Source organism: Notolabrus celidotus, chromosome 18 (assembly GCF_009762535.1).
Source record: "Notolabrus celidotus isolate fNotCel1 chromosome 18, fNotCel1.pri, whole genome shotgun sequence".
Taxonomy (NCBI): Eukaryota; Metazoa; Chordata; class Actinopteri; order Labriformes; family Labridae; genus Notolabrus; species Notolabrus celidotus.
Window position 1 is genome coordinate 15,723,308 of NC_048289.1, and position 25,554 is coordinate 15,748,861.

Consider the following 25,554-nt stretch of genomic DNA (forward strand, 5'->3'; position numbering starts at 1 on the left):
GACATGCAGGAGATGGTTGACCAGCCGGGAATCGAACCCCTGAGATGAGGACTGTAGCCTTTGTATGTGGGGTGCTTAGACCGCTAGACCACCAGCGCTCCAGTTTTATAGTTTCTTTATGATTCATGGAAAGATATATATTTAAAAAATAGAGGGGTAAAATAAATTGCAAATTCAATTCTGATAAACATTTTAAATACCAAAAAGCTTCCTGTGATGTTCAGTAAAGTCAAGTCAGGTCAACTTTATTTATGTAGCCCATTTAAAACAACAAATGTTGGCCAAGTTAAAAGTACAAGAGGATAACAATAAACAACACAACATATTTATATAAAGTAGTAAAATCCAGGGAAATCAAGTAAAATCTGATATTAATATTCTCAACTCGAGGAGAAAGCCATAGAGAAGAAATAGGTCTTAAACAATGATTTCAAACATTCAACAGTGGGGGTCGATCATATCTGGAGTGGTAAGCCATTCCAGATTTCGGGGGCTGCTATTGTTAAGGCTCGATTGCCCCTATTTTTGAGGCGACTTTTAGCACATCCAGGAGCAGCTGGTTGGTTGACCTCAGTGCTCAAGCTGGAGTATAAACATGGAGAAGATCAGCCAAGTAAGATGGTGCCAATTGAGGGCCTTGTATATCAACAGTGAAATTTTAAAATCAATCCTGTGACAGCCTGGAAGCCAATGGAGAATGCGCAACACAGGTGGGATGTGTTGCCTCATTTTCTTTCCAGTCAGGAGGTGAGCACCAGCATTTTGAGCGAGCTGCAGGCGCTGAATGGACGACTGCTCTAAGTCCACATACAAACAATCACAACAGTTGAGCCGAGAAGAAATATAAGCTTGTACCACTCCCTTTAAATCTTTGGGAGGAATAGAGGCCTTTACCTTAGCAATCAGCCTCAGCTGGAAGAAGTTGGACTGAACTGCAGAAGAGATTTGTTTGTCAAATTTAAAAGACAGTCTGCCAGAGAATTAGATTTGTCGTTCAGAATTTTTGTATCAACATACAACACCTTAATAATAGAATTTTGGTGCTGGTTAGCAGGATAGAAGCAAATGTTTCATTTCTTAATGTCAGCTAAATCTTACCTCAATATAATTATTGAAAAGTGAAAAGGAATTCCTGAGTGTATATCTTTATCCAACTAATACTAACAGAGTCTTTGATCAGCCCTTTCCTAGTTACACATGTTAATGCTAAGTCAATTTACCTGTGCTGCACAGACTCATTCATCAGATCACCGTCAGGGAGAAAAAGCTGCATTTGCAGACACCGAAGGCTAGGGGGCAGTGTTGGCTTTACTGTGTTTCCTGTGAGCTGTGTGTTAACATAATGTTCTGACAGACAGTCACTTTTTAACCACGGATCAAATATTATTTAAAAAAACAAAACAGATTCACACAACAGCTGGTATGAATTTTTTATGAAAAAATTAAACAGTCATGCACAATTCAAGTTCCAAAAGACAAACATCCAAAGCAAACACAATAGATATATTTACATATGAACACATTTGTGTTTTCAGCATGCCTCTTTGACCACGAGACCCAGCACAGATACAACCTGCAGCATAGAGAGTTATCACACAACACTGTGCTCTACACACCAATCAGTACAGATTTGTGATTTAGATACTCAACAGAGGATGATGATTTTATTACCATGCATGGTTGTCCACAAAATCAATCAATAGCTCTGAAACCTTCCTGTTAATTACACATTCCTACTCTTCCACACAGATCAGGGCTTATGATGAAATATCATGTAAACATCAGTGTGCCACCAAAAGAGACTGACACTGTTATGTTAGAGATGACACGAGAAACAACTTTGAACGTTATAAAAAAAGTGTTAACTCTACATAAAATAAAAACAATCTCTTCCTCAGGGTAACAAGGAGCAATAATATTTTTCCTTCTGCAGCACACTTACATCATCTTACTTGCTTGCTTCATTGACAACAAACATGCAAAAAACACAACCAGCATGGAAGAACCACTTCTCTTATTGGGCTATGCTGTCTATAGACAATCCAGTGGCAATCCCATCAATAAACAAAACGTCTAGCTTCATTGAGACCACTTACAAATCTTTGGAAGCATTCAGCAAATCATTATTGCAGGGAGAGGTGTTTGTGCTGTGAGACGGAGGATGAGTTCTAATGAAAATGATGGGGTAATTTAGTTTTTTCCCTCATTAAATTTCTGCACGATTTCAATTTTTCCTCTTCACTGAGATCTGACCAGTTTGTATCTGCACAGAGGAGCATTTAGATGAACATAAAACCCACAATAGGGGCATGATTCTCTATGAATATGATTATGAAAATTCTCATGCTATTAGCTTTATGTTGGGGATGCTCTCTCATTTGCATCAAGCCTATTCAAATCCAAGATAATGATACTGATCTTTGACTGTGACCCCTTTGAATAAGTTGTGTTCTGAATTATGATCTCATTGATGACACACAGTAAGCAGGACATGAATCCTCTTCATAGTCATGCAGAAAATTCCTTAGAGCATGCGATGAATCGTCCCTCATCTCGAGTCTTCAGGCGTCTCACCGGTGTCAGAGCGCAGAGGAAGAGGATCACTTCATTCCTGCATGGTGGATCCAGGCAGCTCGTTGGTCAGCGTGTGCCAGCGCTCCACCTTCTTGCCCTTGTTCTTCAGACAGTCTATCCAGTGCTGCAGAGTCTCTCCTTGGGAGTGACACCCAAAGGACACGCCCCCTAATCAGAGGAGAGGCGAGACGGATAATCAGTGTGACTTAGAGGAAAGGGCCATTTAGGTCATGTGGATACTTTAACATTTCTGTTAGGGCCAGTTAATGGAACAGTTGTAAGGAGTAATTGATGTGTTTCAGAAACAAAACAAGCAAAAAGATATGAGCAAATTAAACAATTACTTCCGTGAAATCCAAATTAAGTGTGTGCTGCACGTAGAGAAGGCTTGACCAGTTGTGCGTCATCCTGAATGTTTGTCATGTCATATAGGAAATCTTCCACATTGTCTATTTGGCAGTTAGCACACATTTTGTTGTTTCCCTCTTATTGTTTATGCATACTATGAAAAGAGATGAAGCTAAAATGTTATTGTTTAATAGCAAGAACAAATATATACAAATATATACTTTGAAATATTGTTTATGATGCAAAATAAAGGCATTTAAAAAAATCTACACCCTCATAAATTTTATTACGGAAGCCCGAAAAGGACATGATTAAATTAATTAGGTTTTCTCTGTTTTCGCTAGAAAAAAAACTTGCTAACTTGAGATCTCAACTTATTTATCTCCTGATATTGTGATAATACATTTCATATTATCCAGAGAAAAAAGCATGTTTTTTGTGTTTTTGATCCTCAACCTGTAAGATAAATGTCTTGTAACAAAACATATTTTTATTCTTTACTGAGGCAACATTTTCTAAATGATGTTGAAGCCCTAGAAGGACATGATTAAAGACCTTTTATTTTCTCTGTTTTCTTGAGATAACGAGAAATATATGACTAGATAATTGGGAAAATAAAATGTATTAATTCATGTTCTTTTAGGGCTTTATTACTAAAAATAAAGGAGCATACATATAGTAACCAAGTAATTTCAGGTAATAGGAAAGGCCTGTTATCAGTTTTTTAAATTATTTTATTTTTTTGTTTTATTCCCAAACACTGTTTTTAAAATTTTGCCTCAGTAAAGTATAAAAATACATTTTGTTAAGAGAAAAATAAGTTGTAATCTTTAGCAAACAATTTAATTTAAGTCGTTATGCTGAGGAAACAGAGAAAATGTAATGTATTTAATCATGTCCTTTTAGGGCTTCCGTACTGTATGACTACAATACCAACTTATTTTCACCAAATCTGGTTGTTTCTTCACTTAAAATTCAGAGATTGAGACTGAGTTGATTGACACAAAACAGCTAGAGCTGTGATGAAAAGAAGGTTAGAATATCTGTACATTATTACAGCTCCAATTCCAAAAAGCTTGGATGCTGTGTGAAACGTGAATACACACTGAACTACTTACTTCTGAGAGACTCAGCCTCTCTGGAATGCTCTTTTTCACACAGTTGTGTCGCTAACCACAGCAGAAAATAGTCACAACTATTTGCATTGTTTCTACATGTTTAAGTTAAGTTTGGTAAAACTACAGTAAATAGTTATTTAAAGCTATTATAAGGATCTTTACATTGTTTTAAATTTTGGTGCCCCATGTGGACAAAGATGTACATTGACGTACAAAATATCATCCTGCTTTCTTCAAAAAATCCTCACAATTCTTCATGTTTCATTGTCAAGTCTATGAATGTAAAGGAGAATTTGTTATTTTATGTATTCATTTATTTTTTGTTTACAATGTTTATTATGTAATTATTTGCCTGTTAGTCAACAGATTTTTTTTACCAGCTTTTATTGTTACTGCATTTACTTTTAATATTATTATTGTTTTATTTTTGTGTTGTTTATTTATAATTTCATTCTGGTCACTTTTGCCTCTAGGTTTAGGGTTGGTGGGTAATATGGGTGGATGTAGGGAATACATGTTCTTGTTTGTAAAATGAAAAACTATAAATAAAGCATTTAAAAAAATAAAAAAATCCTCACAGAGGCTCCAAGAGGACAGAAGATTCATTTTTTGAGTAGACAAAAGTTGTTCAAATCATAGCGGCAGGACTGTCCTCCCAATCATAGGGTAAGCATTGTATAACACAAATTTTTAGCCAAAATGTCGAAGCCACGCTCTTTAAGTTTTGAGAATGACGCACACTCTGGCACTCTAAACAGAGAACAAATAAAAAAAAAACTTAAAACTTTTTAAACATCTGCTATGGGTCTTGATTAGCTACTTGTGTGTTAGTTGACCTCTCACCTATGAAGTCGTTGGACTTTCCCAGGTCATAGTCCCACACTGTGACCTCCAGGGTCTTGGTGGCTAACTCTGAGAAGGTAATTTCATAGAAAAACTCCTTAAAAAAAAAAAGGAAGAAGACAAATATAAGGCTGAGATCAAGGTCAGAAGGTCACATCGAACAAACATGCATCTCTTTCTTTATAAACCTCTGAAATACTCACTAATGAGGCAGCACGTAATACTATTCAAACAGTAATTGGCCGTCTTGTGAAAAGGTTGCAGAAACTTTGCATGCGGTGTGGTGTCTCTGAGGACAGTCTAAATGAGCTGTCGTGCACAAACATGCAAGTCTACCTCATTAAACTCTGGGTTGAGAGTCTTTTTTATGACTGCCGTTTTGTGCTTGGATTTCTTATGAACGTCTGGCTTGAGGTACCTGAGGAGGAGGAGGAGGAGGAAAAGGACACCGTCACATTTTCATTCACAGGTCATAGTCCTGCTGAATGGAAGAGAAAAGCACTAATGGTGAGTGAAAACACCAGACAGGACTCAGAAAGGTCAGAGTGAGTTCATGGAAATAGAAAATCATTATGTGCCCTTGGGAATTACTCTCAGGGATGAATTGATTTTTTTTTTCTTCTGTCATGTCACTTCTTGTCTTCATTTTCCCTGACTCTTTTACCAGCAGATTACTTTTAAAAGTATTAATTGAAAGGAATATTTTTTTTTGTTAGGCAATACACTGAGGAATAGATAAAATAATTGTCATGTAAGTAAGCAAATCATGTTTTTAACCCCCCCACCCACCCTCTGGAACTCTCTTCCCCAACACCTCAGATTCTCTCCCTCACTCACCAAATGCAAATCCGGACCCAAAACCCACCTATTTACAAAGGCTTTTAACCTATATTTGATTGATTTTTGTTTGTTTTGTTTTGTTTTATTTTGTTGTGTTTTTATTTTGTTTTATTTTGTTTTGTTTTATTTTGTTGTGTTTTTATTTTGTTATAATTTGTTTTGTTTTGTTTTATTTTGTTGCTTTCCTTTGCTTTTTTTGTACTGTTTTCCTATAGTATAATTTATTTCTTGTAAAGTGTTTTAGATAAACTTATAAAGCACTTTTATAAATAAAATGTGTTATTATTATTACTATTATTATTATTATTATTATCAGCATTATTATCACTATTATTATTATTATTATTATCACTATTATTATTATTATTATTATTATTATTATTATTATTATTATTATTATTATTATTATTATCAAAATTAAGTTTGTTGCAGCAACATGTCCCACGCTTGTATTTCAGATGATCCAATGAAAGTAATTAAACAGTCAATACACACTCCCATACACTAGGTGGCAATATACGCCTTTTAAAATTGTTACATTAAAATGATAAAGGCATATTTTTTTATATCTAGATGAACCCTAAATGAACTAGTTTTCAGCACTCTGGAGTTAACCATCATACATGTCCCTTCATAGCTTGATTCATGGTGTAATGTTTACAAATGTATCCAAGATTAGAACTGCTTTTTTAATCGCTTACATTTGTTTTAATTTTTAATTTATTTTTTATTGAATTTAATATTATTCCTCATTCTCTTGATTTTTGTTTATAGCATAAACTGACTGCCACTGCTATCAATTTGCACAGAAGTAACAAGCAGGAAAACAAGACAAAACACTAGTTGCAGGATATATATGTCATCACCATAGACATAATAAAGAGTAGACGCCACACGACCGCTACTACCTATTGGGGCCGCCATCTTGGTCCCGTCACCCGCTCCACTCAGTGTAATCTGTTTGGCAGGTGCAATTAAGTGTCAGCGCATTTAATCAATCATAACTCGCTGAATACTAAACTGATTTTCATTCAGGTTTTTTTTTCTGCAAATGTCATACATGGAGGTATGATACAGGACACATGGTTCGGCTATGAATTTTAATATTCATAGTGGGCTTAACAGTGAAAGAATATTCTGATATGTGATATATGTGATGTATGATAGGTATTTTGCTGCACAGTGCTCTGGCATCTTGAAGTCTCTGCTGCTTCAGTTTACAGGTAGGATCATGGGTAGGATGACCGGACCAAGATGGCGGCCGTATTTCATGCTCCCCAGCAGCCAATGCAGCGTCTACTCTTTATATGTCTATGGTCATCAACCCTTCCTTCCCACCCATTCTGGGTGAATTTGGTGGAAGAGTTCCTGCTGTTTTCTCACATGAGCTCGTCTGGTCTTTACCAAGAAGTTATACCAAGGGGCTGGTAGGAAAATTCCCTGGCTGAGTTGAGGTGGATGAACTTGTCTTATTGTGTTCATACGTTCAACTCACCCAGATAATATCAGGAAGTTCTGGGTGAGATCAAGGCTTTATATTGTTCCGTGAAAGTGTGCACCTTTCTTTGGACCATCTCAGCAAGAGTAGGCACACTGACATGCTAATTCCACCGCAGGACAGACCTTATGGTGTCTCCAATAAGATGGAAATATATGTGCATATATCTGTATCGGCATTTCCAGGTTGGCCTCATGAGATGGAAAACATCAGGATACTGGATACTGGCTAAAACATTGCCCAACTCCCTACTTTTTCCTCGCATCTTCACCTCCTCTGGTTGTAGAAAAATGATGCCAATATATTCCTAACAGGTGCTTACATCTTCGGTATATGGATCCAGTGTGAACACAGTAGGGATCTGCTATCGATCTTGCAGTATTGATGTCCAGCCCCTTCCACTAACAACAACATATCTTACTGATAAAACAGCAACAGTAGGCACAGTCTACAGTTTAACAGCTTTAAATATAGACTATATAAAATATGGACGTAGTATCTGTGACGTCAACCATCTGTTCCTGAACTCTGCTTTGAAGCCAATCGACGGCAGCAGCCATATTTGAAATGCGGAACTCAACCAGGCAGAGTGTGACGTACAGGGGCCGAGTTTGAGCATCCTAGCCAACAGCTATGTGTTCCCGTCTGAGAGTCAAGTCAGTCATGTCCTTATTTGGGCAAAAACTCGTAATCTTAATATGTTCTGAACCGTCACGTTAGAAAAAAATTCACCCCCCGTACAGTGTGTGCCGATAGAGAGATTAGCTACTGTAGCCAAGCCGTTTTTTGACCCAGGCTGTAAACATGTTTATTAATGCTGTAAAGATCGTCTTTTTTGAATTAGTGTCTATGGGGTTTCTGGTGTTTCTGCAGCCAGCCTCAAGCGGTTCCTCGATGAATTGCAGTTTTTAGCACTCATATTTTTAGATCGGTGGTTGCCACTTGTTTTTCAAGCAATGTTTCAGTTTGAAGCCGATCACTCTTATGAAAAGTAAATTTTCTCTTGCTGTTGCTTCTCTCCTTTGCTGATCTAATAAACATAATACCCCAGGACACGCATTTATTAACTGAGCTGTCAATCAAGGTGTTATAGCCCTTTTTTTTATAGCGTCCAATAACTAATAAAAAACGCATTTCTCAGAAAAATTTATATTTGGACCAAAAACTGCACATTGAGACCTAACTACAGTGACAGAAACCATGTTTGAGGCTAAGAAAGAGTCAAGCTAGCTGTTTAGCCCTGATTACATTCCTGCTAAGCTAATTAGCTGGAATTGACTCTACACACTGAGCCCCAGCGTGTGGCTCAGTGTGTAGAGTCGGTTGTCCATCAATCAGAAGGTTGGCGGTTTGATCCCAGCTCCTGCAGTCACATATAGAAGAGTCCTTGAGCAAGATACTGAACCCTGAATTGCTCCCGCTGTTGTTCAGCGGTATGTGAATGAATACAATTAGCTAATACTGATGGTCCCTTACTAAGGCAGCCTAAGTGTGAGTGAATGGGTGTGAAAGGGTGACTGTGACCAGTAGTGTAAAAGTGCTTTGAGTGGTCAGAAAGACTAGAAAAGTGCTATACAAGTCCATTAGCTTTAGGCTATACCTTCATAGTTTCTGCACAGAAAAGACACTGATGTCGATCCCCTCGCCTGTGAACAAAAGCATATTGCAGTTCCTTAAATATTGGATTATTCTCTCAAAGGGTTATTAATTAGTATCTGTGAAACTAGCGCAGTGTGAGTGTGATCAGTGCAACATTCACCAACAGAGCACAGATTGAAAAAAGCTCAGCACTCCTATGCGGGGTGTCATTAAATTCTCAGGATATTTTTAAGCTAGCTGGAAGGAGCGTGGCAAAATCTCTATTCACATTTGCTTTCCACCCACCACCCACAGCCCGTACAGCGTATGTTCCCACACGCTCTCAGACACTACAAAGCATCTGGGTAAAAAATTCTCCCGCCAAAGAGCAGAGATGCAGGCACGAATCTGAAATGAAACAAGGTGCTCGATGTTTGAGGGATGTGTGTGCGTAGGCTCAGTTGGTGTAAAGACGGAAGGAAAAAAAACTTGCATTTAAGGCACAACGTGAGAGAAGAAGAGAGATCAGCGTGTACTGAAGGCATGTGCACGTGTGTTTGTGCATGATCTTTTTAGTCTTTAACGCCTGCCAGAAAAAAAAATCCTTTAAGCCAGAACCAGCCATCAGGAGAACACTGAGTGAGGAAGGGCAGGATTTTATGGCTCATTTGTCCAGTTTCCGAGAGGAGTCATGACTCAACCTTCCTGCCCTCTTGGCACAGACATAAACACACTTAGACACACTCACACTCACACTCACGCACACTCGCACACTCGCACACACACACACACACACACACACACACACACACACACACACACACACACACACACACACACACACACACACACACACACACACACACACACACAATGACACACGGTATTGCTTTTCTTTCATCAGTGAGTAATGAAACTCTGAGAGACCTCCATGACACCAACCATGCAGTGATACATCCAGCTTCCCCATAACATTAGATCATGTCACTGCCTCTCTGTCTGTATTGAAGGCTGTCAATAAACACAGTGCCATCATATGAATAGGTGCTATATTTTAAAATGTCCCTCGAAAGCAAAGCAGCCACTGTTTGTCACGATTATCTTACCCTGGGTTAACACAAGACATTTATCATCCATGAGTGGTGACAAACGTTGGTTCATGGGGTCAACACAACACAGCACAGGTTGACAGGTGGACACCGCCCTTAGATAGGTCATGTGGAAGCTAGCCCTGAAGTAGTGCTCTCCAATAAACCCGTCAGTGTGAAATGTGCAATGTGTTAATTATTAAAATATGTCTGTGATGTGTCAGAAAATAGTCCTCAACCAAAAGCGTAATTTTCACCTGTTTGAGTAGCTTTCTAAATACATCTGTGCCCAGCTGTTTGAGAAAATGACTGTGCTATTTTAATCATAACAAATTCTATTTTCCATGACAGGCTTTTAGAGATTTACACCTTCAGAGAACCGAGCTGGCTTGGTGCTAGGATGCCATAAATAGGGATGAGATGTCTGAAGGAACTGAGAGACAGACTAACGCAGGACTTGTCAAACATAGAAAGTAGAGGAAATCTTGACCCTGTGTGTGACAAAAATCATCTTTTACTGATTTCCAGAAAAGCAGAAGTAAACATTGTTTAAAAATAGAAACAGGACGAAAAGTACAACTGTTCCAACGATGTTCCATGTTAGTGGTTTGATGTCATACTTACGTTTTAACATAGGGGTCCGAGAAGCCGTTGACGTCCATGGCTGCCAGGTGGGCGCAGCGTTTGACACCCACACACAGGCCGCCACGAGCCCTCTCCTTGGCTTCGCCCTTCACGACGTCATCGCCGGCCGGCGGGAGGAATTGCAGGCAGAGCAGCAGGCGGCCTCTCTCTTCCAGACTTCTGTGCTGCTCGGTCTCCCACTGAGAGAAGGAGCGGATAAAAGAGATGGAAAGGGAAAAAATAAACAGGGAAAAGGTGTGAGTGACGAGATAAGGTTGAGGGTTTAACAGGAGGCCTCACATCTCAAACAGCAAGCGATTGAGGGTTGTGCCAGGAACACTTGATGGTACAGGCAACAATATTCAACATGTTCTCTCTGTGATGTGTAGCTTTTTTTAGTGCAGCAACAACTCTACTCTTTCATCTGTGTTGTTTTCTGATATAATTGCACTACCTGCTCAGCACCTAATGTAGAGACAGACAGGGAAAGTTAGCGCTTAGCTTGTGAACAAAGAGAATAAGTAAGCAGCTAACTAGCCGGGGATATCTCCCAGGACTTGGTAAGAGGCAACACACGGCAACAAGGAGGCTGATATTAGACACGTTGACTGAGACACAACTTAACATGAATGCTAATGTGGTTTCAATGTCTGCTTAATGTGTAAATTAGCCACGGCTCATTGCCAACACGCTCTCCATATTGTCTGAATAAAGTGGCAATGTGTCATTGTTGTTTACTGACGCCCCAAAAAAGATCAATAGAGACAGGAGTGAAGCTGCAGTGGAAATAAACCTTAGGAATTCAGGGCAGATCTTTCAGCAGCGACACAGCAGAAATCACAGCGATCGTTGGTAATCCTTGCAGAACAGCAACTAGTGCTACCAGCAACATAAATGCTTAAACACAGCTCTGCACAAGGCCTGAGGCAGATTCCAGCCATGAAGCTCCCCCATGTATTTCAGAAACAAGCAGGCTGAACACACACATCTGAGTCTGAGGACAAATCAGACTTCCTGCTGTCTCAACAAAGCTAACCAAGATGATTACTGTATTTGCATAATATTGAACTTCTACTTCTTCTTTCTTGGATTGAATAAAACCACAGTATGCTTTTCTGCAATGTGCAAATCTATTGGATGGAGGATGCCTTGTTGTTCTGAATCTGGTCTGACGTCTTGATCAATATTTGGACATGGATGTTGCAATCACTACACGCCTCTTTGAATAATCAATTATTCCCCTGAAATACATTATGGCTGAAATAGTTAGCTTGTATCGAGAAAGCAAAGACGAAAGATGTTTCTTTTAAAGATGTAGCAACTGACGTACGTATTTTTGTATTAAGTGAGTGGTTGTGTGAAATGCACCTTTTAAAAGACAAAGAAGATTGGTTCTTTTGCGCACAATAATTTGTATTGATGTTTTCTGAAGGTAAAAACCTGACAAATGGAGGATCACACTTGTTATGCATCACAGGAGCTTCTTGTCCTTGAAAGCCACTGTCGCTTCACCAATGAGGGGTGAACTGGACACCACCAGACACTTCCATTTCTACAGACTACCTTTAATAAAGCAGCAAAACAGACCATACCCAATCCACAATCTGATCATCTGTTTGGAGTTCTGTTCACCTATTGTTAATGTTAATTAATCCAATGTGACTCATCAACCATCATGACTTATTGAGCCATGTCAGGGTTTATCTGACTGAGCAAACGCGAGCTAAAGTGATTGTTTATTCATCCTTTGATTAGTAAAAATAAAAAAATGTGATCTGTTCTTTTAGTGAGAAAATGATCTTGCCTGAAATAAGATAAGATAAGATAAGAGAGCCCTTTACTCGTCCCACAACGGGGAAATTCAAGTGTCACAGCAACAGAGTAGACAGTGTAAAAGAAATATATAAAGCAAACAAGAGCCTGTAAAGTAACAATTATTAAAAAGTTATTAGCAATTAAAATTAAAATTAAAATTAAAGTTATTATAGGGATGCACTGATCCGATCCTGGTATTGGATATCAGCTAGATCAGGCTCAAAAAGCTAGATTGGATACCGGTGACAGGGGCCGATATGTAGTGCTGATCCATATGGCAGATCTATTCATCTCAGTTCTATGCTTTTCTGTGTTTACACCATAGACTGTATAAAATACGGACGTAGTATCCGTGACGTCACCCATCTGTTTCTGAGCGCTGTTTTGAAGCCAATCGGCAGCGGCAGCCATATTGCTTCTGTCGAGCCAGTATGACGTAAAGAGGCGGGCTTTGAGCCCCCTAGCCAACAGCTGCAGTGTTCCCACAGGCAGCTGTGTCTCTCATTAGAAGACTAGTAATCTCAATATCTTCGAAAAACCGAATTAGAAAAAAATTCACCCCCCTCACAGTGAGAGGACATCGAGAAATTAGCTATTCAGACTACACTCATCTTATGTACCAGGCTGTAAACATGTTTATTTCTGCTGCAAAGATCGTCTTTTTCCCATTCATGTGTATGTGACTTCCGGTACTTCTGGAGCCAGTCTCAAGCGGATCCTCGATCAACTGCAGCTTTTAACACTTCCGCATTTACTCATATTTTTAGACCGGAGGTTGCCGCTTGGTTTACACCAGCCATGTGCGTCTCCTACGTCATCAGCGCTGGTCGGTCTGTGCATTTTTGCCCAGTGGAGCATGATGGAGGATAACTACAGAGGCTCTGCAGTTTAGGTGCATGCTTCTTTTGCTAACAGCTCCACCAGAACTTGTGCAACGGTAATGTTTCGTTGGATGTCGGTCGCGCTGAAAAATATAATGGGAGCCCAAAGGAGGAAATTTATGTCAGCTGTAGCCTACTGCAGAGAAGCAAGAAACCTTCTATAAATGGATTCAAAGTGTGAAAAACGGACAGGTTATTGGATTTAATTGTCATGGATCCTTGAAATTAAGGGATTCCAGCTTCTGGTTTAGCACTTGGAACCCAGGTACAGTTCACCATCAAGTCAGAAAAGCCTGAAGTTGCCAAAACATGATTCTATCCTCACATTAAGGAATAGAGATTGTTAAATCAATACCAGGATCGGATCGGCTAGTATCGGTATCGGCAGATACCAAAGCCCAGGTATCGATATCGGTATCGGGACCTAAAAAGTAGGATCAGTGCATCCCTAGCCTGAAATCAAACTTTATATCCTTTGCTTTGTGTCATTCAGCCTCTTATTCCTTCCAGCAGACACACCTGAAGAGCTCACTGACACTCATTTGAGCTCATCTGCCACAGCTCAGACACCAGCCACAACTACAATCAGACAGGAAAGGAGTTGATCCGACACATCTCGGACGACCCTCAGTCATATTATTGCACTTGGTAGCTCCTGGCTCGAGTATTTTTTCTTGGACAACATCAAGCTGTTGCCCAATCATCTGACAACAAGCAGCTCAACAGAGCAGATTCAAAGTGACAGATGAAAGGATGCGAGGAAGCAGCAACAGAGTGTGAGGATGGTGTTCCTATAGGACCGTGACTCACCCTCACGGCTAAGAGCACCGATACATTTATGTTATTTATAGGAATATAGGAAAGAGTCATGTTGGTTATTTGAAGAGTTTCAGTACTGCAGGTGCATCTTCTTCAAGTTATGTTTGATGTTTCCTCAGAGAAAATGAGGAAAGAGCTGGTTTATTGCCTATTTTAAATGTCATTTGAATTTAAAATGAGTTCCATCATCACTCAAATGCATTTTTTACTAAATGTCTCTCGCCTCTTTTATACCATTTCATCTCTCATTAAGTCTTATCTTCAGGCAAGAGGTGGACACAGCCAGGGCCATCAATATCTTCCTCTCCTCTCTCCCTTTCACTAATTGTCTTAACAGCTTGCCCCCTTCCCATTTCTAATCCTGACTTTCCCCTCCTCCACTTGTCTGTGTTTTTCTTTGGGAAATCATCATTTGTGCCAGCAGCCAGTTCACCATCTGCCGTGACTGAGTAGCTGACTTTAAAACTCGCAATTAGTGAGGATAATTTGCAGCAGGTATCTGGTAATGAAACAGCGCAGACCTTCACAGATCGATAGAGAGCAACTCATTAGGGAAGAGGAAATAAACATGCGTCAGTGTGGAGCTACAAACACATGCAGTGACAGACGGGTGCGACACAAATACATTGGTGGGTGGATTTGCCAGAAAAGAAAGGCTGAGACACATTAAACAACCTTGATTATGGTGCGAAACCAAGAGGCAGCTGTGTTACTCCTGTTATCTAAATGGATTCAAAGGTAGTCCTGCCCTCTGGTTTGGACACTTTGTTAATTTATACAAATCATGATGAGTGGATCGGCTCAAAAGCCAACACTATTTCACAAAAGACAAAGGAGAACATCTCTAACATTGTATTGGATTAAAGAGGATGTTTGCAAGTCAACATTCCATTACAGAAATCAAACCTGTTTTCAATCTTAGAATTTTTTTTCTTAAGATTTAAGCATTACTAAGTGTAGTAATAGGCACAATAATCTCCCTTGCTTTAATAAAGAGCTGAAAACTTCCCTAAATTCTCAAAGATTTCAATCATTAATTTCCTAAATGTATCCCTCAATTTCAAAAATATTCCAATGAAAATTTTCCGCCTAAAAGGTTCCAAAAATATTTATTGAAATATATGAATATTTGCATTGCAATTGTTATTTTTTAAAACATTTACATTGAAAGTTACCAATATTTTCAAAAAGGGTTAACTTGTTTAAAACCCTTTACATGTATATCACTCAAAAATGTCATTGTTATTTCCTAAAAATGTTCCTGAAGTTTCCAAATATTGCCTTAGATATTTCCAAAATAATTAGTGAAAATGTCTAGTGACAACTATAGAATGAAAATAAATCTAGAAAAGTCCTCACAATTCGTGAAAGTTTACAAAAAATGTGTTCCATTCTTCAGAATTTCAAAAATATTCATCGAAAAATCACTGAAATGTCTTAAAGTTTAAGCTTAAAATTTCAATTATTTTCTGTAGATTAAAAAAAATTAGTTGAGAACTTCAAAAAATCTGAAAATTTCAGAAAAATGTAATTTAAATTTTTGGAGTATCCTATAAAATTCTAAACATTCTAGAATCAGAATCCTTAAATTTTCATAAAAACTCTTTGTTGAAAACTTAAGAAAAGTTAAAGTGTTCATTCCCCCAAATTATTAGATAAATAAAATAAATTACACTTAAAATTCCACCTAGTTACAAATGTTTCTGAGACTATCCCAGCTTCTCCCAGTTTTTTTTAATTCCTGAAAAAAAACCAGAACGTTTGAAATTGAAAAAGAATTCAACTGAAATTAATTATGTGATACAAACTATTATTTATTACTAGTTATTTCAAGTGTTGCATATATTATTATTATTTTCAATATAAATTATTCAATTAATTAGTCGTTGAAAACTCCATGAACTATTTGGTCAGAGCATCAAACATTAGAACTTAAAGTAAAAATAAAGTTGCCTTGCCTGGAATATCTGTCTCAGTCCCATTTAAACCAAATTTTATTTTAATCAATAAATAATTTCATTGGTTTACTATGTGTTAACATAACATACCTGAAAAAGGAAAAGCCTCCTATTGATGAGTTAAACAAATGATTTACTTAAATGAGTCCCTAGATGGGTTTAAAGATTATTCACAGACAGACAGACAGACAGACAGACAGGCAGGCAGGCAGGCAGGCAGGCAGGCAGACAGACAGGCAGGCAGGCAGGCAGGCAGGCAGGCAGGCAGACAGACAGACAGGCAGGCAGACAGACAGACAGGAAGGCAGGAAGGCAGGTAAGCAGGCAGACAGACAGACAGACAGACAGACAGACAGACAGACAGACAGACAGACAGACAGAGAAGGAGAATCATTTTGACTCAGACAGAGGAGTTGTGTTCACCTCTCTCAGGTAGCAGGAGATACCTCTCAGGGCTGTGCTCATGGCTGTAGGTGAGGGAAGCTGGAGGCAGAGAGGACAAAATAAAAGATGAATTATGAGGTGAATACGACTGACCGAGGAACCGTACAAAATGGTTCGATAACCAAGGAAAAAAGACAAGGGTAAGTATTGAGACGAGGGTGAAGCCACTTGAAAAATACAGGCTTGACATGGAGTCTGGCTTGCAGGATGACAGAAAGGCTTTAGTGTTCGATCGCTCAGTGGCCACCAGCTTTAGAGAACCAATTTAATACCAACACATGGAGAACAAAAGCAAACCACCCTGCTGCCCCTTTTCACACACATGCACCCTGCTATGCACCACTTTTATTTTTTAATCCATTTGTTTCTCATCTCCCTCACTTGCTCTCTGTCTATCGATGCCCCCCCTCCTCTCGCTCTTTCTCCTCTCCCTTTATTCTCCCAGTTTCTGTGTACCCTTTTCACATGCTGACATTTAGCCTGCACAGAAAGCCACTTGTGGGCTTCAAGAATAGATATGCTGCTCTCCTGTTTACGTAATAATTTTTCTTCCATTATGTCAGTGGGACGTTAATACTGACTCATATTGACTAAACTCAAAATGCATTATTTGTCTACAAGCATGTGGACACCTGCCCTTTGGGTATCTTCAGTCTAGGTATGCTTTAAACATTCCAGCAGTTTGTGAATTGTTGGTGTGGAGGACTTTGACTGATATGGAGGCTGAGGAAATTCTTATTTATCAATGATTTCTAACCTTTTGACCTCATTTTGAAACAAATCAATATTAACTGTTATTCATATAGCAAAGGCGGAGGAGTAGTAGCTTAATGATCTGTCTTTTTATCTGTAAGACAGCACATGGGCATAGAATTGGAAATTCAATCTTACTTTAGTATTTTTTGTTGCATTTGTGTTTATTTTTTTGGAATCGTTAAGTTATGAAAGCTGTTTTTTTAGTTACATCTTCACCTTTCTGTAACAAATTATTTAGATCCTAATCTATGCTTTTGTCAAACTGTTAAATGCCTTGTTAAACTGTGAAATATCTCCAAATAAGAAGTTATGTGTTAAAAGCGGAAAGAAACAAAACCATTGCCCCAGTCACTTGTATTCAGGAGCTATGGTGATCAAGTTGGAAGCCTAGAGGAGGGACATCCAGATTTTATAAAGAATTAAGAAAATATCAACTCCCAAACTATGAAGGCGTTAAACTTGCATGGGAAAAAGATTTAGCAATGTCTCTAAACAGAGAGCAGTGGTCAAAATTAGCTCAGTCATGGTACTACATAGCCCGAGACATGCAGACTCGCCTAATCATATTCAAAATAATAAACAGGAGTTATTGGACACCTTCAAAAATGTCAAGGCTTGGGCTTAGACAGGACCACACTTGTTGGAGATGTAATAAAAAACGGGGCACATTGATCCACATGCTGTATGAATGTGAAATTGTAAAAGACTTCTGGTCAGCTATAGTCAAATGTATAAATGATATGTTAAAAACGGAGTTCACTAAGAGCCCAGCGTTATGTGTTCTAAGTATTTTACCAGAGGAGACTAATCTGCCCTCAAGAATGTATATTTGGGTGAAATTAGCTTTTATAAAAGGATGCAGGATCGTGCTGAGGCATTGGAAATCAAAACAGAAGATCTGTTTTAGTGAATGGAGAAATGAACTGGCCAGGATAGCTTCCATTGAACAGCTTATCTACAGAACCAACAAAAGCACCAAAGTATTCAGATCAATATGGGGTCCTTATTTGGAAATGATTGGAGAAGGTGACTATGGTATCCAATGTGCAATTAATTTGTCTTCTATGTCTGATGAACGTCATCATGAAATGTAATATGGGACATGAAATACGATATATGTTAACCTTTAAACATCACTGAGAAAATTAGGAATGATATTTTTCTTTATTATTATTTTTTGTATTTATTTATTTATTTTATTATTATTATTATTGTTATTATTATTATATGTTTTGTTTTGTCTTGTTCTTTTTGTTGGTTTTGTACTACTATACTGAAAAAAATGCAATAAAAAGTTGAATGACAAAAACTGTTAAATGCCTGCTTTGGTGTATTTTTTGATATCATAATTATCTTAAAAGTAATCAGCCATTTCTTCCCAATTACTAAAACATCAACCACCACATATTTGCTGTAGTCTTTACTCAAACAAAAGGAAAAATAGTTGAATTGGGGAGCATTCATTTTTTAGCTTTCGTGCAGCATTTGCTGGAATGATCATACCGACGCATTACTGATTTATTTTCTGAGACCCAGGTGTGCCGTCGTCATTGTAGTTGATTGGTATGTCTACTAAATATCGACATTTTAAAAGCCACCCTGCTGGCCTGTAAACAATTTCCTGCTTTTTCTCCTCAACCCTCCATCTGTCTTTTTCTCCATTTATTTCCACTACTTTAAAAAATGAGGATATGATTCACACAGGAAGCCTTAATATATTGGATATTACTGCATCTTCCACTCATTCATCTCCCTGATAAAATCTCATTTTCCCCTTTCCTTCCTTTTCAGTCTATCCTCTTTCTTTCTCATCTTCTCACAGGAGGTGGATGCTCCAGACAGATGTTATAGTGTTTGGTCTGGTCAGGCTTCAAGCGGCGCAGGGCCACCCGTGACTCCCCGATGAACTCATTATGTGTCAGCTTGTCTTCGTCGCACACGGACACTCTGAGAGTGAAAGACAGGAAAAAGGGGGGAGGGAGGAGAGGATATGAAAACGAGAACATGAGACACATGTGAAATCAGGAGAGCAGAAGTAGAGTTAAAAGATTTAAAAAAGAGTTATATGTTTGGTAAACATCAAATATTAACCCCAAATGATTTGCCAGCATTGTAATGCAAGAGAGATATGATTGACATTAAACTGACCTGAAAACTAACACACAAATACAGCCAGCATCTGTATACACACATTGCACAAGCAATTATCATTTCCCCTCCTCTGGGAGTTGAGATAGGGCGAGAGTGCACCATGCAAGGTTAAGTCAATCCATATTTATGGGCCTGGCAAACTTTTACACCTGCCGTTATGTCAACCGAAACACATAAGTGGGTGGAAGGAGACGAGAGGAGTGAAGGGGATGGAGAGGAGCTGAAATCAAAAGCCACCGAGCGAAGGATGGAGTGACGTGGGTGAGAGGGAGAGATAAAAAACCCGCAAGAATTTATTTAAATGTGAGTGCGTGCGAGGAGTCATTTATGCATGCAAATGTGCACGTCTATAGGCAGAGGTAGAACATCAGTATGCCACAAATGTGTGATTTTTTTGCGCCTCATGGAAATGTCAATGAAAGACGTGCAAAGAGAAAAAAAACCTGAGAAGTAATCTGTCAAAGGGGAAATACAGATCTACACAGAGCGTGATGCCGCTCGGCCTGTTGTGGCTTTACTCGGCTTCTGACTGAATTCATAACTGCAGGAATGAAATGACATGGTCACCTGCTGAATTCAAGTTCTGATTATAAAACACCAAAGTGTGGAAATGTAGACGGTGCAAGAGGCCAATAGCCTGGGGGAGACCAGATATGTGTTAGCATCAGCAGAAATAATTTCTAGTCTAGTAGCCAATTTGAAAAAAGGAGACCTGAACCCCTCAATGACAATAAAAAAAGAGGGATAGAGCAAGATGGAAGAAGATAGAAAAAAAAAGGAGCAGAGGAGTAAAAGGACGGGTGAGAGGTGAAAGATAGTGAAAGGATGTATGAGTAAAGAACAGCTGTGATCAAAAAGGCTGGAGGGTGAGGCAGTGAGTGAAAGCACAAGAGGTCAGGGAGTAGGCTCAGAGCGACCATTATTATATGAGACTGATATAATGCCACAGTTTTACATTTACTCACACTATGACATCTCGCATTCTTTATCAAGAAGTTGGCATAATGGTGTTGCGGCGGACTGAATGATGTAATCCAAACACAGTTATCCTTTTAAAATGTTCATGTTGGACATGTGAAAATTCTGCCACTCAAACAGTTCAGGTGTCAATTTTCAAAAGGAAAGAGTGAAGAAAGATTTGACTATCATGGACCATCTGGTCTTTGCAGATGGCTGTCTACGAATAAGTCTGGTTCCTCTCGAGGTTTCTGCAAATTAAAGGTGGTTTTTCCCTAGCAACTGTTGCCAATTGCTTTCTCATTGGTTGATTAATGTTTGATCTCCTTAAAGAAACATGTACCATAAGACCTACCCTACATGAGAAAACTTCTGTGTAAATGGCATAAAAGGGGCATTTGTTCTGGAGGGGATGAAGAATATTTGTCCAGAATTTATTTTCATTTTGCCTGGCTTCTATAAGGAACCTCCACATCAGGCTTCATGCCTCTAGGATCTCTCTGCGCTGTTGGAAAGCCTCATCAGTGTTATCTTTGTTTCTAATGTCTGTCATTCCACTTGATATAATGTGAGATGCATGTGTCTATTTATATTAATGGCCTGAGGGCACCGTCTCTCAGATGGCAGCTGTAATGCTATGCTAGTATTATGAGACACGTGCTCGAGGTGAGTAGCTGGGAGCAGCTCTGTGTAGAAATCTGGCTGGTTGGTTACTGTAACTTATAAGTGCAGCTTTACTGCAAATTCTTTAGCCAGCTAGCTTTAGTGCTGCACTGGAAAAAATGCCCCATTTTGCCCCATGCCCCAACAAGTGAAAGTTTGCTTGGTAATATTGCTTCAAATAAGACATAATATTTAGAAAACTGTGATCTTAAAATTAGCAGGGAAAACTTATTTAAAGCAATATTTTATCAGTATTTTAAAGATTAGTGTCTCAGAATAAGCCAGGAATGATAACAATTAGTATTTTTTCATTAAAAAAATGTTTTTTTGCACAAATACATTTCAAGTCAACTTCTTCATTTGAGATATATTCACCTTAATTTGAGTTGTGTTATAGCTGCACTTCTTTAGCTTTAAGACTATCTTGTACTTAAAATAAGATGACAAATTTGAGCATTTTGAGATATAATGTCTTCTCATAGCTGGATATACTAATATTCAGTCATGTTGTTTTTTAGGATAAGCCAGCTATGCTCTAAAGTAGGTGTTTCATTGTATGCATGTAGTTTGAGGATGTATATTTTTATCTGATTTAGAAGAAACAGTGCCTGAAAACTGTAACCCACCCTTAAAAAAACTTTTCTTTCTTTCTTTCTTTCTTTCTTTCTTTCTTTCTTTCTTTCTTTTATCAATGGAGCTGTTTTCTGATACTTTCTCCAATAAAATGCATTTCTTTAAATCAAGTAGAGGGTTTGTCTTAAATCAAGATTATTCATCTTCTACAAATAAGATCTCAGCTTGAAAAATGTATGAAATGTAAAATAAACCTTGTTTCTTCAAAATTACAACTCAAAACAAGATCATTTCAAGATTGTTTGACTTCACAAGATGCATTGTCTTAAAACAAGTCCCTCTATCTGGCTCAAATGTTAATTGTTAAGTAAATGTATCTTAAATCAAGTGGGATAAGACATTTTGACTAAAAATGAGACAATTTCACTTTGTAAGATTTTGAGTTTTTGCAGTGCTAATAGCAGTGTGCTGCCTGAGCTGCTGTAATGAGCCAACTGAATGACTGACCAGTACTCATTGTGTTCCAGTGATTAAATGGCAACAAAACAAACAGACAAGCCTCCTGCTCATCATTTTACACACAACGCAGAGTCGAGGGCTTTATTGAACCAGCCAGCTGCAGTCTGGTGCAACTAAGAGTGGTTACATTTGCAATACAGCCATTTTCCTTACTGATAATGAGAACATTTGAAAACCTGAGCGTGTGCCAGATATCCTATCTATCTGTTGGCACTACTTCTTTTGTACACGAGCCGTGAGCCCCACCTGTTGCTGACTGGCTGAAATTGTGATGTGTGGCTTGGCAGACGCAGTGCACCATAATATAACCAAGGAGCCCATCGGCAGTCATCTAGTGAAGATTTAGCTTTAATTAATGTCTTTAAACAGACATCTACATGACAGTGCAGCTATTAATACCTTGTTAGATGTTGTTTTTCAGTGCCAACGACATTATCTCTCCATAGGTTAATAGTCAGACTGTCCTTCATTGCTAGATGCTGCCTACACTGTAAGCTCTGAAAAGTTGACAGTAGCTTCCAGAGGTTTTATGATGTACAGACAATAGCTGATGGGTTCTGAGGCTGTTTTTTTCCTACATTTACAGATCCTGATGTGTACAAACATACAGTTTTTATGAGTTCAGGGAAATAATGGACAGCTAGGGTAGATGCAGATGGCTGTGTAACATGAATCTGGTTCTGCTTGAGGTTTCTGCCTGTTAAAAGGACGTTTTTCCTTGCCACTGTAACTAGCTAAATACTGCAATGTGCAATGCTCATGATGGATATAGGTGGGGTAAGACTGAGTCTTACCCTGTCTTGATGTTGGGTCTCTGTTCATAATTTGACATAGAGTGGTCTAGACCTCCTATGTTTGTAAAAGCATCTTGAGATAACGTTTGTTGTGATTTGGCGCTATGAATAAATATTGATTGATGATACTTTCTAAATTTGTCCCAAAAATAAAAACCTTTGTCACTTGTTATCACAGGTTCACTGCCATTAAGATCTGACACAAATTAGACTGTCAAATTTTAGGACAGCTGTTTAACATTGTAGATAAGCTTACCTTAGCACACAGCTTAAATATAACTCCTTAGGATTCCTTAATCAAAGCAAAGATTTGCAGATGTGTCACAGTTTCTGTCAGTGCAATATGTTGAACATCCCGCCTCCTGATCTTCAAACAACTCTGTCAAATCAACACAGCACCATAGGCCAGTTGTAGGGTCAGTTTCTGTAATTTCCCCTAAGAGATTGACTGTCGATCCTATTTAAATCCCTCTCCCACGTGTGCTGCGGCAAAGTTTTAGTCACAGGCAGAAACAATTCACAGCTTTTGTCAACTCTGGAGTGGGTCAATGAAATTAAAACACCCTGCAGTATTTAGTCTGACCTCAATCTGTCACTGCAACTCGAAGAGAGAGAAGGGAAGGGGGAGGACAGAAGGAAAGACAAAGAGATGGAAGGTTGAGGTAGAGAGAAGGGAGATCTTCTGATCCTAGTGGATAAGTAGATGGGAGGACAAGAGGGTAGGAGGTGGGGTGACAGAGGAGGATCAAAGACTCAACAGGGATGGAAGGAGAAAGGAAGCACACTGAAACCAGAAGAAGATAACGGCCTATAGACAGGGAGCTAAAACACTCTCAGATTGAGATGGGTGATAAGAGATCCTTTGTAAGTCACAGTCTGCCTTCTGATGGGCGAGACAGATCAGGGAGACCTGAATTGAAGGAGCTAGAAATAGCAAGAAAGCCTCTAAATGAAACATTTACCGGAGGGTTTTGCGGTACATGTCCTCCTCTGTGATGCCGCAGTAGGTGAGTGTCTCGTTCCACACAGGGTTCAGGGTGTTGCGTACTGTCTTAGTTTTCAGTTTATTGGCCTGTGGATCAAAATGAAGGGGAACACATCTATGAAATGTAACAGCTTTCCCAGCACTCTAAACAGTAAACAACCTCAGCAAGAAAAAAAGCTCTGTTCTCCTGAGTACAAGGACATTTTAGTGCAGTTTTACGGGTGTGCTCTTTTGTTTTCATGATGTAGTTTCAAAGTTGTGAAAAGCGAATAAATGTTGAGTACAAAAGTCCTGCAGTAACTTGTTGCTGAAGGTCTTTTTTTCAGTCAAAGAAAGGCGTTTGATCATGATCAGATATTAACAACAAACCTTGCAGGCTCCAGGAAGCAGGTGCAGCTTGACGTAAGGATCAGCCAAACCGTTAAAATCCATTGGCTTCAGACCCTAATTAAGACAGAGAGAGAAGATTTAAGGGAGGGCTGAAGATTAAGAGACGCAGAACACAACTGGAAACAGCAGTAATGAATTGTGAAAACATTGCCCGAGAGAGGGAAAGGGTTCATTTACAAATTGAATCGAACACACTGAGCTCAAGAGGAGGTGGGGGGCTTTTAATTTGATAGGTTGTTTACTACTGAGAAACATGAAGTGCAGAGGCCCGTGGTTGGTTTTAAAAATGATGTAAATGTTGCATAAAAACTGAAAGCCTGTGCCACTATTTCTCTGTCTTCAATATGTAAAAAAAAAAAACTCCTCAGCTGTTTCTGGTGCTAGAGTTAAAGAACTTCTGACTGAAAAGTTTTCATGTTAAGTTTGACTGCAGAGCAAACAGGCGTCCAATAGGAGAAATTAATTTCTCATTTTAATGTTGTCACACAACGTAATCCCCCATGTGCAGGTTTCTTTGACCTGAGACAACACAGCAGACTTTTTTTCCAAGGAGAAAGATATGCTTAACAGCTTTATAATGAAAGCAGAGGGAAATAAGTCCAAGTGTCTGTGGCCACAGCAGAGGCTGTAGTCAAAGTGGAGCTTAAAGTTACTGTGAAGAGATTTGAATTGGTTACGTATACATTTTCCAAATTGATTAATTTCCTAGTTGTTTGAGCATAAACTTAAATTCTGACTAGTCTTAAGATAAGAAAAGACTCAGAAAACCGTCAAGAGTCTTCAGGTTAACAACTTGGTTTGCTGACTGTGACTAACATAAGCAAAGCTAGCAACAACAGCCTAAGGTCAACCTTGCACATTAACATCCACATGCCAGTGCTGGTAGTGAATTGCTCCACTCAAATGGCTGTATACCAGTTTAACTAGCCACAGCCTGCATTCAACTTCATCTCCATTTCTTAGATCAAAACACTGCCAAACCGTGTCATGCTAAGAGATGTCATCTATCAGCTGTGGTTGTTTATATCCAGGTAGTAAAGCATTGAAGCATTATGGACGTAGCCATCAACTGGAGCTACAGCACTTGCGAGTGGCGAGTGGCTGCGCTGTAGCCCATGACACAAATCATGGTCAGCATTTTGGGCCTATAGTAATATAAATGTTAAGAATTTGTTTAATAGATGAGTAACTCTTTTGACATCTAACAAAAGTGACAAGGTTGGATCGCTGTGTAATTTTAATGATTACATTTCCCTATGAAAAAGACTGGAATCAATATTCATGTTTTTTTTTTAGCTATAAAATCAAATGACTGTAATTGTTTTTAAAAAGCAGCGT

The 25,554-nt window shown here is 38.8% G+C and overlaps 1 protein-coding gene across 2 annotated transcripts in view; it reads right to left on the reverse strand.

The window, feature by feature from the left end:
- Positions 1-1,417: 1,417 nt before the first annotated feature.
- Positions 1,418-25,554, reverse strand: part of LOC117830012 (double C2-like domain-containing protein alpha) — a 34,813-nt gene continuing 10,676 nt past the window's right edge. The window contains exons 4-11 of one of the 2 annotated variants that reach the window (XM_034707891.1): positions 24,196-24,270; positions 23,804-23,913; positions 19,005-19,131; positions 16,408-16,467; positions 10,512-10,711; positions 5,220-5,301; positions 4,884-4,980; positions 1,418-2,742 (exon numbers count right to left, since the gene is read on the reverse strand). In XM_034707891.1, coding sequence (XP_034563782.1) covers positions 2,606-2,742; positions 4,884-4,980; positions 5,220-5,301; positions 10,512-10,711; positions 16,408-16,467; positions 19,005-19,131; positions 23,804-23,913; positions 24,196-24,270 — 888 coding nt within the window. In that variant the 3' untranslated portion in view covers positions 1,418-2,605. The remainder of the gene's footprint in view (positions 2,743-4,883; positions 4,981-5,219; positions 5,302-10,511; positions 10,712-16,407; positions 16,468-19,004; positions 19,132-23,803; positions 23,914-24,195; positions 24,271-25,554) is intronic. The other variant, XM_034707892.1, reaches the window with a different exon arrangement.